Consider the following 16112-nt stretch of genomic DNA (forward strand, 5'->3'; position numbering starts at 1 on the left):
TAATACATCAGATCATCAGCATCACCATTTGATCGAGTCATTGTGGCTCAGGTCTGTTCTGCTTTTTGCGTGAAACGGTTATGCTGTTTACCTGTTGATTTATAAAGAACGAAAAGGTTGTTGTGCAAACTCAAATCTTTGGATATGCTGTTTTTAGGAAAATGTTTTCAACTCTTTCTGAATGCATTTTAGCTTCTGATCAGAGTTGTTTAATTTTATATTGTATTAAACTTGGCTTAAAATTTCGTAGTTTCATTTCAATAAGTGAATACAATTTGCATTAAACTGGGACTCATACTTGCATTGTAGTGTACCTTTAAGTCTTAAACTGCACAAATTAGGGATGCACAATGTTTGGTCCTATATTGGTTATCGGCTGATATTACACATGTCAAATTAAACGATATCAGTTAGCATGGGATACATCCATTTACATTTAAATTATCTTTGCCATCATCTAACACTCACTTCAAGTTAATCTTCAAACACACTAATCCTGTAGTAAAACTGTTAAATGTACGCTTTAACAAATCTCATTATGATGTTGTTATGCCTAAATTTACTTTGTCAATAGTCAGCCCTACTAAAAGCTAGAATAAATATTTTAAATGCAGATTTTATGATTTTATTTTACAATGCACGAGCTCTTAATTTAATTCCCTTTTAATATCATATACTGTATATCCGACAGGTACAGTACATGTCAGTTTTTCTTTAAACAATTCTTTCTCAACTAAAGCTGAAAACTTTACAGGGAACCCTGTCAGTTGGTACAATACTATAATATTTACAGGTTAAAATTAATTAGGGCTGGAGCTAACGATCATTTTTCGATTAATCTGATGGGAAAAAAATAAAAAGATTATACATGATTTCTTTAATATAATTTATAAAAATATAATTCTAAAAAAGGGTTCAAATACATTCTAAACCTAAAAACAACTGACTGCTTACTATTTTAAAGGCAGAAATTAAAATTACTAAATTAAAAATAAACAAAACCACAAAATGTTAACTTGTATAAAGGCATGAAGAACACACACATTAACTCTTCTGAACATAGTAATTATAGTAATTACAATAGTGCCTTTACTGTTACACATATGATTACTTGTGTTACATGTAGAATTTTAAACCTACACTTAATTTCTAACAAAAATATTTTAGCAAAATGTGTATTTTAGTCAGAATTATTGCGCTCCTATTCTACTACGCTCCGTCCGTTTGACGCACATGCATCCACCGGCGCTCGTTCCGTGTAGTCTGTGATGTTTCACGATTTGCTTGTTGTCAGAATATGCTAAATGATAATACTCGTGGGACTTTCTAACATTTACAGATAAGGATATAACCATAAAATGTAAGTTAAAACAGAAAACCTTATGCGTTTTGGACGTTCATTTACACGACAACAGCATACCATCTCCATGTAAACTACAAAAACGCAAGATTTTGAAAATGGTGATGTCATGTGCATAATGTGTTTAGTCTGTGCATAGTGTTTCTTTACAAAGTGACATCACAAACTACTGGCCTGGCATAATACAGCATTTTAGTCGTTTTCACGGATCTGTGTGAATGGGGATTGTTTTGACGATGTTGTCATCTTTTCAAAAATGCAATGGAAAACTTTTTTCCTTTTTTAGTATGTTGTCGTGTAAACGCTCTAAGAGGTAAAGTGAAAATGTAATGAATGTTATACAGTGCATATATTTAGCAAAATACTTCTCTCTAGATTTTTTCTAATTGACCAACGAGCTATGTAAAAAGTTGGCTGAATAGCTTTCCTGAGGTAAATGCAACGTTTCATGACATTTACAAGATTTTTCAATCGGTTGAAACACTGATTAAGCGATTACATTTCGATATAAAACATTTCAGCAAGTAGTACTGTTTCTTTCAACATACCTTCTGATGTTTGTTTTGTGATATAACTAGTTGAAGAGAGGAAGAGATGATCGAGTCACATGTGCTGGATGCTGGCATGAGCTCAGACCTCATTTCTTGCACAAGTTTTTAGTGTTTTGTTTTTATTATAAATAGTATAGAATAGTATTGGCTATAGTATATAATTTTAAAATCTACTGTAATATAAAAAATTGTAGGCTTATTATATGAGCCACAATTGGTGCATCCCACAAATCAAGGATTTTTTTAACCCTCTGGTCCTCTTCATTTAGGGGTCACACTTGGCTCGTGGTCAAAAGTGACCGAAGCCTTGAAATGTAACTTCTTTTTTCCCAAGAAAGCCAATGTAATATATTTTTGTTCAATAATATTTTTTGATTATTATTTTGAAGGGATTTTATGATACTATGCAATATTTATACATTTTTTATGAGCTATTTTTTCCATTAGAATTAATATTTATTTGTATTTTTTATTTCAATAAATGCAACATTTCACATTATAATATAGTGGATGCCTTTTAAAATCCATTTTTTGAAGTGAGAAAAGTGCCATCTGGAGGCTTTAAAAAAAAAACTTGTGTAATGTCCTGTAACCACCTGTATAGTTCCCTATATAAATATATAGAGAGGCTTTTTGATCCCCATTGTTTTTTAGACCTCATTTCTTAACCTTATTAGGTTTTGCGTTTAGATATATATTTAGACATTCTAAAAGACTACTTTTTGTCAAGGTTTAGATATTTTTTGGTTAGTTAAGTATCAGGTTTTACATTATTACACATTCAAAAAGACTACTTTTTGTCAAGGTTTAGATATTTTTTGGTTAGTTAAGTATCAGGTTTTACATTATTACAATCAAACAATAATATTTGGTTAGAAATGGGAACACATGGATAGCTTTTTTGTTACTCAGTATTTAATAATTAAAAATTAATGCATTTTTGATATTTTAGAGTGTCACCCCTTTGCTGTGCACTTTTTTTTCTGCACAGTGGCTGATTAGTAGTTTGTACCACCAAAAGTTTCTGAGTTTTCGTATTTTTTGTATTTGCCATTCATTTACTATGTCGGTCATTTTTGACCGCGAAGGAGCCAAGTGTGACTATTTTTTCAACGACCCTTTAACATATCCAAATCATGTCCATGATTTTTGTTTTGTATTTTCACATAGCTAATGCGACAAAAGTCACCAAGTGTCATCCCATTCTGATGAAGCAAAACATTTTAAAATTTCAAAACATTCGGACATTTTTGACCGAAGAGGCTCAGAGGATAAAGTTTTGTATTAAGGGTTGAACGACTTGATTAAAGTCGAGTTGAAGTCAACTAGTTGCCGTTGAGGTCATTAATGAACAAATCGAGCTGAGAGTCGAACCGCGGGTTGCCTTGTGAATAGTAATGACAAATGACACAGCGCTGCCCACAAGGCTATTGCTCCTACATAACAGCTTATTTTTATCGGTTCTTTTGTCTTTGGGTCGTTATATTTCTCAGAGATTTCTGCTCGTTCTAAATCAGATTCTGATAAAGTAGCACAGTAAAGATTACATTTATATGAATGCATTAGTGAGAGAGCGATTGCTTGTGAATTAATTCTACCTGGCAGCATGTCTCTACTAATAGTGAAGCTGTGTGTTTTAGTTACTAAGAAATAAATGCTAGAACTTTTCAGTTTCTAAGCTATTTTTATTGATAAATCACATAACAGTGTTGACAATACATGTCTGAGCTACTGAATGTTTCTGTGTACGCGGTCTGCGAGCTACTGTCTGTATGTGTGTGAGTTACAATGCAGCAGCACATTAGATCAGAATGGCTATTAACTTACGTGTACATTAAGTTGTTTAAAACGTGCATTCACCAGATTAATTTTGAGCATCCAGATGGTATAATCAAACATATCTTGTGGAGCGTTCTCGGAGTATGTATTTAATTGCTATTTTAATTTAATTTAATTTTTTATTTTTTTAAATGGAGCTTATATAAGTGGACTTAAATATTTCTTATCCTGTTGCGCCCTCTGTAGGCCATGATCAGCGACTAATCGACGTCAAGCTTAAAGCATAAGTTAATTGGGAAGAGCATGTTTTCTGCTTTTTCTGGGGGGGGGGGGGGGGGGGGGGGGGCTTTTTATTACCCTAGCTGCAGTCTGCCACCTGCTGATTTCATGCAGCTGAGTGTAAGGAAGTCAGCTAACTGCCTTTCCCTTATCACAACACTATGAGGGGGGAGGGGGAGAAACCTCAAGAAAAACACAAATTCTTGGAAGAACACTTTAGATCCCTCTACATCCCCATCTTTGGCCTATCAGAGAACTGCATGCACAGCCGAACGCAGACCACAGGAATTGAAAACACCCATCCCTGCTAGGGTGTGTGTGCATGTTGATCTTACCTCAGTACCTATATAATACACCCTTCTCTGCTTCTCCTTTTTCACTCTTCACTCTGTCCTTGTGTGGCTTGCCATAACTGTACCGATACAGGGGAAAACGGCTCTTTGCAGCATGTTTGTAGTGTATGTTTTGATTTCCCTTTTTGACAGGTGTGAATGTGGTGGGTAAACATGTTATGTAGTGTGTACACATGTCTGTTCAATACCGCAGCTCCCCCAAGGTATTCAGCAGCAGTGAAAAACTAGTGGTACAACGGATCACAAAACTCACGGTTCGTATCATATTATGGTTTTTGAGTCATGGATCGGATAATTTTTTGGATCAGCCAAAACATTTTTTTTAAATTAAATAAATATTTTGTTGGGGTGAAATGACAGTGTCCACTGTATAATGATAAAGATAGCAACAGGCATTTATAGGATGGTTTTAGACCTAATGATACACATCTGATTTCTCTCAATTGTTTACGTTCACTTAATGCAGTAGTTCTTAAACTTTTTGTAGTGGCGTACACTCTGCAGTCTAAGTGGAAGAGGGGGTACGCAGACGGATGTTAAATTCCTCAGTCATACCTTTTTCATTAAAGGGTTAGTTCACCCATAAAATTTTATTATGTCATTAATTACTCACCCTCATGTCGTTCATCTTCGGAACACAAATTAAGATATTTTTGGTGAAATCCTAGAGCTTTCTGTCCCTCCATTGACAGCAACGTCACTGCAACTTTCAAGGCCCAGAAAGGTAGTAAAAACATTGTTAAAATAGTCCATTTGATTACGTGAAAGAGAAGAGATTGTTGAATAAATCGTTATTTTAGGGTTTTTTGCGCACAAAAAGTATTCTCATCGCTTCATAAGATTAAGGTTGAACAAAGGTCTTACGGGTTTAGAACGACATGAGGGTGAGTAATTTATGACAATTTTAAATTTTTGGGTGAACTAACCCTTTAAGGGACAACATTTACCCCCTTAAAATCGATTTTTCCATTTTTTGCTGCAATACTGCTGTGGCTTTCATTGGAACTATTATTTCGTTGGCAAAATAGAGCCAAAAATACTGACAATATTATGTTTAAAATGAACATCACTTACCCTTTCGTTTGTTGAACTGTTGTATAAAATCAGTGTCACATTTGCAATCGTAAGTTATGCACTGAGGAAATTATTGGATGTCACTTAAGCTTAAAGTAACACTATGTAGTTTTTCAACCTTCATTATATATTTCCAAGACCCTTGTGATGGTACATCGACTTACAAAAGGTTGAATGACACGTCTGCCATAGTCTGACAGTGTCTGTATCGCTTTTACTGGCACTATTGGCGCTTTTCCATTACCAGTACCAGCTCGACTCGACTCGCCTTGGCTCGCCTCGACTCGGCTCGCTTTTGATGCAATGATGACGCAGTGAATAGTGACGATTCTCTCTGACCAATCAGCAGTCGGCATTGTTTTCACGTCACATTTTAGTATCGCCTTAGCTCGCCTCAGCTCGCTTAGAACCTCGCCGGAGGTGGTACGAAAAAAAGTACCCGAAAGCAGATACAGGTACAACTTTTACACAGTGGAAAACCAAACAAAGTCGAGTCGAGCCGAGCCGAGGCGAGCTGGTACTGTGTAGTGGAAAAGCGCCATATGTAACTTCGGGTTTCGGGTAGGCACCTGAGCACAAAAAAAACTACAAAATTCGAATGCTTTACGGCATACGTCACTTCCCCCACTTCCTCAGATTCTGACGTGAGAGCACAACTAGCGTTTGATGCATGTTGTTGTCATGACCGATACAACAACTAAAAGGAAGAAGGCAAAGGTTTTGTCAAAGGAGACTAAAAGAAGAAAAAGGGAGAGTGACAAATTAAAAGACCGGACGAGGATCACTAGTGGAGGGAGAGCAAGACCGTTTGAAGACGGTGAGAGTGTGCGCGCGCGACCGGCTCTCTCTTCTCGTTCTTTCAGTAACATGCACCCTGTCACAAGCGCAGCAGTCAGTCATCTGTAAAGTGTTTATACATTTATAAGTAAATCAGTGAGTCAGGGAGCTGACTATCGTGCGAATTGTAAAAGGATGAATAACATGGCCTGGCCATGTTACGGAATCTATCTGGTCCTCCATTTATCTTCATGAATCAAGTAATGCTAGTAGAGTAGCAAAGTAGAATTATCAATCTGGTAGCAACACTAACATGCTAGTTTACGATGGTTATAATAAATAATCTTTCAGGATAACTATCCTAATGTCTGCAGGCTGATATGTTTGTGTATTTATTTTTCTGGTGAAAGTGTCTTGCCTCTGGCTATAATGCAAATCGATTTTCAAATTTGCAGATTCATCTATATGGTAGCTTGATATTATAATATTGACGATATATGGCTATTACCTACCACACAAACATTGAATTGAATTAGCATATCCGTTATGTAAAACAGTAGACAATAGACTACTATAATGACGCTGTCTTGTAAACGTGAGCTACGCGATCTTTGAAACGTTTGACGTTTGAAAAAAATAAAACCCATGAAATTATATTCATATGACATGCTGAAATATATGCCAATGTACCTGGGATGAAGACATTTCACACGCAACGCTGGCAGTCTGCCCGCGAGAACTCAAGACAGTATCAGCTTGTCAACAAATGCACACGTGTATCGCCTGGTGTAATCATGACAGATTTTATGACAGGAGTAGAAGACAATACTGTTTCCCAACTGTAGGGGGACCCCGAGAGCAAAAACCCGCAAAAACGACAGTGTTGCTTTAAGGATTATTAATAGAGGTATGTTTGTACCCACCAATCGCTGCACAAGTTAAGGTTACGTATGATGACGAAAGCACGTTAGTGCAAGCCCTCCCGGAACCCATAGAGAATGCATTGCAGTGCCTGCAGTTCGAAAAAAATCTATATTTGTATGGAAGTCTAGGGGAACACTCTGGGCGATTCTCGGCCAGAGTGAAATCGCCCAAAAAGAGGCGGTACTCCACAGAACGTGATTGGACTATATCCAGAGGCAGAAAAACCTTGGCACTGATTGGACTATATCCAGAGCCAGAAAAACAGTGACGGCTTGCGTAACTCTGTGGTTGAATGCCAATGTGATTGAAAAAGTCCCTTTCACACTTTGGTGGTGCGTCGCCCAATCGCCCTAATGAAGAAACTGCCCCTAATTAACAGTATACCACTGGTCATGTATTACCCCTAAGCAAAGGATGAAAAAATATATTAAAAAAATGAATATATCGGGGTCTCAAGGTTAGGACAGGACATTTTTGGTGGTATGGTTAGGTTTAAGGATGGGTAAAGGTTTAAGGGAAGGGTCAACGGTGTAATTATAGATTTAATTTACATCTGTAATTACATGGAGATTGGATGTTCAGTTTAGCGGGCGAGTCAATGCGCGAGAATTAAAGCGAAAGTGATGAAAGAACATGTAAGTCAAGACGGCACAGACAGAAGGCTTATCTCATGTTATGTTATCCTACCTGAGCATTCCAAAACACTAATATTTTCATAACAATGAGCCGCAAGTCACACCTTTCCTCATAAAATTGAACTGGTTCCCAATTGCGGCTCGCATCAAATTCAATGCACTGATGTTTGCCTACAGAACAGCCATTGGCTCTGTACCCCTTTACCTAACTCACCACTTCAGACCTATGTGCCCTCCAGAAGCTTGCGTTCTGCTAGTGAATGGCGCCTTGTGGTGCCATCCCAAACAGGCACAAAATCACTTTCACAGACCTTTACTTTGACTGTTCCAAGCTAGTGGAATGACATGCCTAACTCAACCCGAGCAGTTGAGTCTTTAGCCATTTTCAAGAAACTTCTGAAGACTGAAGATCTTTTTCATCAACACCTGACCCAATAATACTAACGCTTATTATTCTATATATATTTATAAATGTAAAAAAAACCTTGCTATGTGTACTGTGCTAGACTAACTGGGACTAGTCACAGCACTTGCATTTTGTTCCCCTATTGTTGGTTTGATTGCTTCTATTGCCCTTCTCATGTTAGTCGCTTTGGATAAAAGCATCGGATTAAATGTAAATATTGATATCTGTCATGGCTTTGTACAACATTAGTGGAGAACGGGTCGGAGTAATGGGCGTACCGAAAGGTACACAAGGCTACAACAGAAACAGCGTTCGCAACCTATTATAAAGACCTTTCTGCATGGACATTATTCTGACCTGCAGAGACCCACACTTGCATCAATTAGCAAAGTGATGTTCCGCCAATACATTTAACACCGTGTCCTAACCAGATGTGATGTGAAAGGATTCTAGCGACAAGAAATTTGTCTGTCCACACCAGACACTACATGACTATGAGACAAATTTAATCAAAAATCACAGCTAATCAGGAGAGCACTGCACCACTGTAAACACTAACCATGTATCACGGAATAGTAAACAATAATAAAAATACATACTGAGTGACTGATACAAGCTTTGTCGTAGAATTGCTTGCTTTTTTGTTTACACTGAGTTCTCGTTTCCTTACATTTATTTTCAAGATCTGACTCGAGATTCAAACTCACATTAAGTTCTTTTAACAATAAATAAAGCACATCATCAGTGCCTGAGATTATCATTGTCATACTTTGTATGTTGTTGTTCCTGCTGCAACGTTTCTAAAATAGAATTGGCATGGCTGATTAGGACAAAAACACTGATTAAAGGGTTAGTTCACCCAAAAATGATAATGCTGTCAGTATTTACTCACCCTCATGTTGTTCCAACCCCGTAAGACCTTCGTTCATCTTTGGAACACGAATTAAGATGTTTTTTGATGAAATCTGAGAGCTGGATCATGTAGTGTACATACTACTTACTCCTCCATAGGCTTCTTGAGAGATTGAACTTGCAAGCCCCGAAAAGTTACTACAGACATCGTTAAAATAGTCTAAGTGACTACAGTGGCTCAATCTTAAGTTTATCAAACGACGAGAAAAAACGCAAAAAAACTAAAATAACGACTTTATTTCAACAATTAATTTCCTTCTCTGTGGGCCTCGAGTCAGTTCACTAGTGTAAAAGCGTAGAGCCTCTGTTGTTGTACGTCACAAGCATCACCCACATGACCAGCGTCGGCCAATAGTGAGCCTACGTGTGACGTAGCTCTACGCTATTACACTAAGTTAACTGACTAGAGGCCAACAGAGAAGGAAATGAATAGTTGAAATAAAGACGTTATTTTCGTTTGTTTTTGCGCACAAAAAGTATTCTCGTCACTTGATAAACTTTAGATTGAGCCACTGTAGTCACTTGGACTATTTTAACGATGTCTTTAATAACTTTTCGAGGCCGGCAAGTTTCAATCCCTTAAGAAGCCTAAGGAGGAGTGATCCAGCTCTCAGATTTCATCAAAAATATCTTAATTCGTGTTCTGAAGATGAACGAAGGTCTTACGGGGTTGGAACAACATGAGGGTGAGTAAATACTGACAGAATTTTCATTTTTGGGTGAACTATCCCTTTAACATAAATACACCAAGTCAGATCTTTTCAGTGAATCGGGTTATACAGTTCAAAAAAACTGGTCTAATGGACTCATTAACAAATACGACTGGTTCGGTACTCAAGTTACTTTATGATTCAGTTGCAGCAGTTACCTGCTGAAGATGATGACACCGAGATGAAGACTCTACATTAGACTTTGAATGTAGTGCGCATGAGTCATATGGGCTACTTTAATGGTACTCAATAATACTTTTATGTTGCTTTTTCAGAAAACGGCAAAAGGGTACAATATTCCTGAAATAATGTTTCTTTTTTATTCACAGAAGAAATCATTTTGTAAATGGTTTCTAGTTTTTCTAGGTGGTTTGCATATTCACTCATTCCTTTTCTTTCTTTGTTTTTTTTCCATTTAGAAAGAGGAAGGAAAGGTCCAAGGTCAGCTCAATAACACAGACTCCAGCCAGTACATCAGAGACCTCAAGGATCAGATAGCAGATCTCAAACATGAGGTAATTTCAATGCGTTTATAAATATTTTGGTATATTGATAAAGCAGAAGTTTATCGTAGTAGTCAAAGTCAACTAGGCGATTCTGATTTTTTTTTTTTTTTTTTTACCCACCTAAGAGATGCTTCTTTTCCTGCCTGATGTGTTTTTGATCTTTACTATTTGTTTTGTGGTTAGCTTCATATTTTTCACATGAGCGCTTTGAGCACTTTGAACAGATTTGTTAGTTTATTTCACAGGGCTTTTTAAGTGTTAACTACGCCCTGTGCATGGCCTCTTCCTGCACTTCAGTTTGCCCTGCTCACGCCCCGTCGCACTCTGTAGCGCTACACCTATCCGCTCACAGGTAGTGTAACCACCCTGAAATCTGTTCCGTCGACCCTGTATTTTAATAAATCGACTGGACCTGTGACTCAAGGTCAACCTAATGGAGTTGTCAGGTCATCAATCAGACAGATAAACGGAGAGGTAAACACAGATTTTACAGTGACACGTGTTCCCGGTTTACTTAGCATTACCTTGGCTCTGCAGTCATTGGAGCTGGCACACTGAAAGAATTATAAACAAGTAGCAGTTAAATCTATTTTTATTTATTTCTCCTTTTTTCTCCAATTCATGTTAAAGTGCATCTATTTTTTTTATTTTTCCTTTTTTATTTAGTGTGTTATAGCAGTATGTGCACGTAAACCAGTACACAACTCAAGGTTGTCTGTAGGTGATGTCGTTATTTTGTGGCTAATGTGTTGTTTTGGTTGTTGCCAACTTCTGGTAGTGGGACTCAATTCTAAACCGTTAAACTTCTCTGTGTTAAATAACTACTGAGGAAGTATTATAAGTAGATGACTTGGCGTCTTGAAAAATTGATGTATCAATAAATTGATCAAAATCAACAATTAGTTATAATTGTTTTAAGGATAACTTAAAAAATAACCCATGGAAACATTTGTCCTATATAGAGATGGTTTGGTCGTGGAATGATTCAAGGGCTCACAAGACCACTTTCTGAATTAAATAAACATATTTCAAAAAGTAAATATAAATAACTATTATCATTTTTTTTAAAGACAACTGATTGGAGTGTTTTACAAAATTGTTAAATTATTCTCATCAATCCAGATATGACATCACTGTGTGGCGACTGACTGCTGTGGTGGCGGCAGTCGGTGTTATCGTAGATGTTACTTAGCTTAAAAGTTTGAGAACCACTGCTTCATGTGTCTCGGGCTTATGGGAAACATGGATAGTGCAAATATGATAGTTAATTGGGTTAATTTACAGTAAGTGTTATTAAGCTATTAGACCATATTCTTAATGCTTATTTTGCCAGCCAGTGATGTTTCTTATGTAGGTGGTATAGGTTGATATAGATTGTGTAATGTTTATTTGGAATTTGACATCACTAGCAGTTGTAAGCGCATTGTGTTGGGAAATGTGTTGACACAATATGTGCAGTGAGCATGACTTAAAAGATGTTTTTCTCCTTTGATGTATTTACGGAACCAGTTTTAAACATCCCTAGTGTGACGTCTAAGAAATCAGTCAAATGTCACATAATTTTTTTTCTTAGCTAGATATTATTTTACATGGTAAGGGAGCTAAATTGAATGTGGAGTGACAGAACAGAAAATGAAAAGCATTTAATTGATTTATACAGAGGGCAGGATGTAGTGTGATTTTTCTCCTCCTCCCTAATACTGACAACAAAAGGCTGGTGGTTTGCGGTCAAACAACTTTCTACTAAATCCATCTCAATCCCTATCTACAAAGTGCAGCAAGACAGCTTTACCTCTTAAAACCTGCCAGGTTCCTCTTCGTACACAATCAAGCAGTAGCATGAATCCTGTCTGTAGCCACAAACCCTTACGAACAAGACTGATTTGGATGTTTGTGAATGTGTAGTTTGAGAGAAGAGCCATTTAATAATAGTCCAGTTAAATTAACGTTTTTTTTGTGGTTTTTTTTGCTTCATGGAATGTTGTGAGGACAATTATAGTTAATTAATTAGAATTTTTGTTAATGTTTTTACATTAAAATTTATTCAGATATATTGCATTTGGTTTCATCCAAAGTGAGCTATAAATGAGGAACATCACTACCAATTTGTCAAGAACCAACGATAATCAGTCCATAACGGCAAGTTTAGTAAAACCTCTCACCTTTACACAATATATATCATTTATCTGCAGATGTTTACTAGAGATTTGTGGAATTAAGTTGTAAAGTTGTGCTTAAAAGATCAGCCACACTAAAGTCGGCTTAGTCATAACCTTAAAACAAAAGGACGGATGTCTGGTATCTGGTTGCTATTTAAATCACGTAGTTGCTAAACAGCGAGAGGTTTCCAATCAGCCGCATTTGCACCAAGCAAACCAGACTCAAGCTAATCTCTCAACATCACAGAGTCATACTTGTGGCCTCGCTTGCCATTTTGACGCTGTCTTCCGGCTTGTTCTCTTTTTTCTTTCTTTAGCCTCCACAAACTCACACATCAGCCCTCTTCTATGAGCACTGCATTCAAATCCCACATGAACACTGTGTTCTCATTTTAAAAAATCTTGGTTGTTTTGTAATTTGGTTAATATTAGCTGGAATGACTGTACATTGTGGAAGGGACATAAAACAGAATGTTACTGATTGTGGTTACACAGTAATACCCATGAATACTTCTCTCCCCACATGTCTGTCTTTCTGAGGCAGAATGTTTCAGGTAAGAGAGTATGCATCTCTATCAACTGTGTGTTATACCACAGAGCAAGTTTCTCAGTACAAAACCACATTTCACACCAAGACTTTTATGTTATTGGCTTACGGGTGGCGATTCAATTTACTTGTTTTTTAGCATGGACTTTTATTTTAATGTAATGGACTTTATAATGAACATTGTATTCTAATATATGATACATGGTTTAGCCTTCAAGTCCAGATGACCTCTTGACTTATTTGTAGTTTCTTAAAGGTATAGTTCACTCAAAAATATTTTGCTCACCCTCATGTTGTTCCAAAAAGCTATGCATTTATTTCTTCTTTGGAACACAAAAGATGATATTTTGAAAAATTACTTTTATTTAAATTTTTTGGTCCATACAATAAAAGTTATTTTTCAAAACTTCTTTGAACATCATCAGGGTAGGTTAATAACAGAATTTAAATTTTTCGGGTGAACTGTCCTACCTGATCTCAACGGAAAACATAACTATTTTACTAGATGCGAATTCGTATGAATTTGTACGATTTTTAGGGAAAAAAAGGTCCACCCTTAACCCCAACACTAAATACAACCGTCACTGGGCTGTAAGCAGATCATATGAAAACATATGAAGGAGAATTCATACGAATTAGCCATCAATTTGCTAACATTTTAAATAGTTCTGATTTGCCATCAGATTGTGTTGTTGACCGACTGTAGTTAAAGTTGTTTGTGTAGAAAACTGATTTTGGCCCTATCATCCCACTATATGTGCTTGTTTATATTTATGGTGCTGTCCAGAGATTGTGCATTGGTGTGTGTTTGGCAACTGTTACCTTTCCTATTATTATCTTTTGTGAAGAAATGGTTTCCTGGTGCTTGTTTGCATGTTGTAAAATGAGATGTTAAAGGCGTTAAAGTTTCAGTTGAGCTGATGTTCTCTTTCCTCTTCTCATAGATCCGATGCTTAAGAGGGCAGCAGGGTTTACCCGACCAACCCAGTTTTGATGGGATTCATATAGTCAATCACTATGGAGGTGACAATGAATCCTACCAGTCCTCTGATGAAGATGGAGTGAAGCTGTCACCCCACCTGACCAGTCATCAGGTAAGAGGCCGGATCACACTACATCCAAACCTCGAGGACTCAGAAAGTGAGGGTGATGAGGAAGGAGATACCCTACGACTTACTGTGCCCTCAAATGGCAGCCATAAGACAACTACAGTATGATCGTATGGATTGGTGACACAAACTGCCATCAGAGGTCTGGGAAGGTAACATGGTCTGTTAGCTCGTCCTACAGCATTGAGCATTGGACTCGAACTGGAGAACTTGAAAAGCCCTCATTCATCTTTACAAATGGACTTGTGGAGTCTTATCTCTCTGAAGGTCATGGTTTACATCTGCATTTGTTTTGTTTTTGCCAAAATGCGTCAGATGTTTGTCCTGGCACTACTTTTAATTTTAGCCACAATAAAGATGGCTATTGTGCCTTTTTAGGCTCTTTGAGACCCTTGTAATAAAAGTAATAATTTTGTGGCACAAGATTCCCAAACCTTAAAAGGGGGTGTTTCTAATACCCCACAATTTTTTTCACATTATGAGAAGCGACTTTGTATAGCGTAGTGTTTTATGCATTAAGATTTTGCATTGTCATAGCTTTTATTTTTTAAGTCATCCTTTTTTAAGAAACCTTGAGAAACCAGTCAATGCATAACTTTGAGGTATATTAAAGAATGGAACACTATCATCTTTATAAGGACATATGTTCCATATTTATACAATGGTGTCATATCTGAAGTTATCAAGTCCTTTTTTCCCTGGCACGAATTATAAGATTGGGTCTTGAACACATTATGAAATGTGGGTCAAGGAACCAGCATCTATGTAAATATGTACATGTTTTGATTTTTTTTTTCATCTCCATTATTACTTGAAAATATGTATTCAGTGGATGTCATGTCTATATTGTAATGTATTGTACAGTTAAAGGAAGTATTACTGAATTTGGGAGGTCTTTGGAGGCAACAACTCTTCCTGGCACAATGTTTTCCAATAACTTTTATGTACTGTAGCTTTGATGTAGTCATTTCTCTTTCACAGGATGGAGTTTTGATTTGTTTTTGTGCCTGGAAAGATTCTATGAAATTCTTGCTGATTTACAATATTTTCTACAAAATGTGGTATGCTGAGCATGTTATGAATCCTTAATACCTGCAAACTGATGCAATTGGAGGCAGAGAGCGGTGTTTATCGAAACAATGTACAATGTTCTCCAATCTCCGGCCTTACTCAAGCCAAGCACTCGCAGCTATCACAGGCAATGAGAATACAAGTATACACACACTGTCCCACAAATTTGTACTGACTAGCTTTTGAATCAGTTTGGATTTTTGCACATATGCATATGACTTCACGACAATGAAAAATACTACTTATCCCTGTTTATGGCAATATATTTAATTGAGCTTCACTCTACATTGTTGTTCTCCAATGAGTTTTTGTGTCTCAGTTGACTTTGGTAGTCATCTTCAAAGCAAAAGAATGAAGTAATTGCAGAGAGCAAGCCTTAATTACCTAGCATGATGGATGTAAAGTTGGTACACTATTTGTCCACCTTGCCCATATACAAAATAAAGACTTTGCTAAACGAGCTTGCAAAGCACAAAACACTAAAGTGATTTAAAGCAATTAAGAAAAAACGTTGTAATATAACTAAAACCTTTCAAAAGTTGAGTGTTTAACAGTGAATTCCTGTGGAATGTTCCTGTGGGCATGAAACGCTTTACAGACTGTTGACAATGCAAGATAAGTGTGTTGAAGATGATGGACGTGTTGATTCATATCACAATAAAAAGACCATTTGAAAGTAGCCTGTGACTCTCATGCTTTGTTAGCTATTTTCAATGCAGCAGCATTAGTCGATTAGTCAAACCAAAATGTGTGGAAATCCAATTTAAAAATTTGTAATTATTCACAACCTTTAATACAATACTATTTTGTAAATCGTTTTCTCTTATAATCGAGAAAAAAAAAACTCGTACCAATATCTGGGCGTGTATTTTTTCTTGTACTGTACTATTAGGGTTTATTTATTTATGAATTATTTTGTGTAACGCTGTTTTTCAAGACAAATTCGAGCACAAAAAATTC

At 36.7% G+C, this 16112-nt stretch overlaps 2 protein-coding genes across 12 annotated transcripts in view; one reads left to right on the forward strand and one right to left on the reverse strand.

The window, feature by feature from the left end:
• Positions 1–15831, forward strand: part of evi5b (ecotropic viral integration site 5b) — a 65971-nt gene extending 50140 nt beyond the window's left edge. For all 11 annotated transcript variants that reach the window (XM_077198804.1, XM_077198798.1, XM_077198808.1 and 8 more), the window contains 2 exons: positions 10180–10275; positions 13917–15831. In XM_077198804.1, coding sequence (XP_077054919.1) covers positions 10180–10275; positions 13917–14189 — 369 coding nt within the window. In that variant the 3' untranslated portion in view covers positions 14190–15831. The remainder of the gene's footprint in view (positions 1–10179; positions 10276–13916) is intronic.
• Positions 1–16112, reverse strand: part of cunh1orf146 (chromosome unknown C1orf146 homolog) — an 84393-nt gene that overhangs the window by 40515 nt on the left and 27766 nt on the right. The gene's annotated exons all lie outside the window — the stretch shown is intronic.

Source organism: Siphateles boraxobius, unplaced genomic scaffold (assembly GCF_051911475.1).
Source record: "Siphateles boraxobius isolate OS27281-9 unplaced genomic scaffold, OSU_SipBor_1 41, whole genome shotgun sequence".
Lineage (NCBI taxonomy): Eukaryota > Metazoa > Chordata > Actinopteri > Cypriniformes > Leuciscidae > Siphateles > Siphateles boraxobius.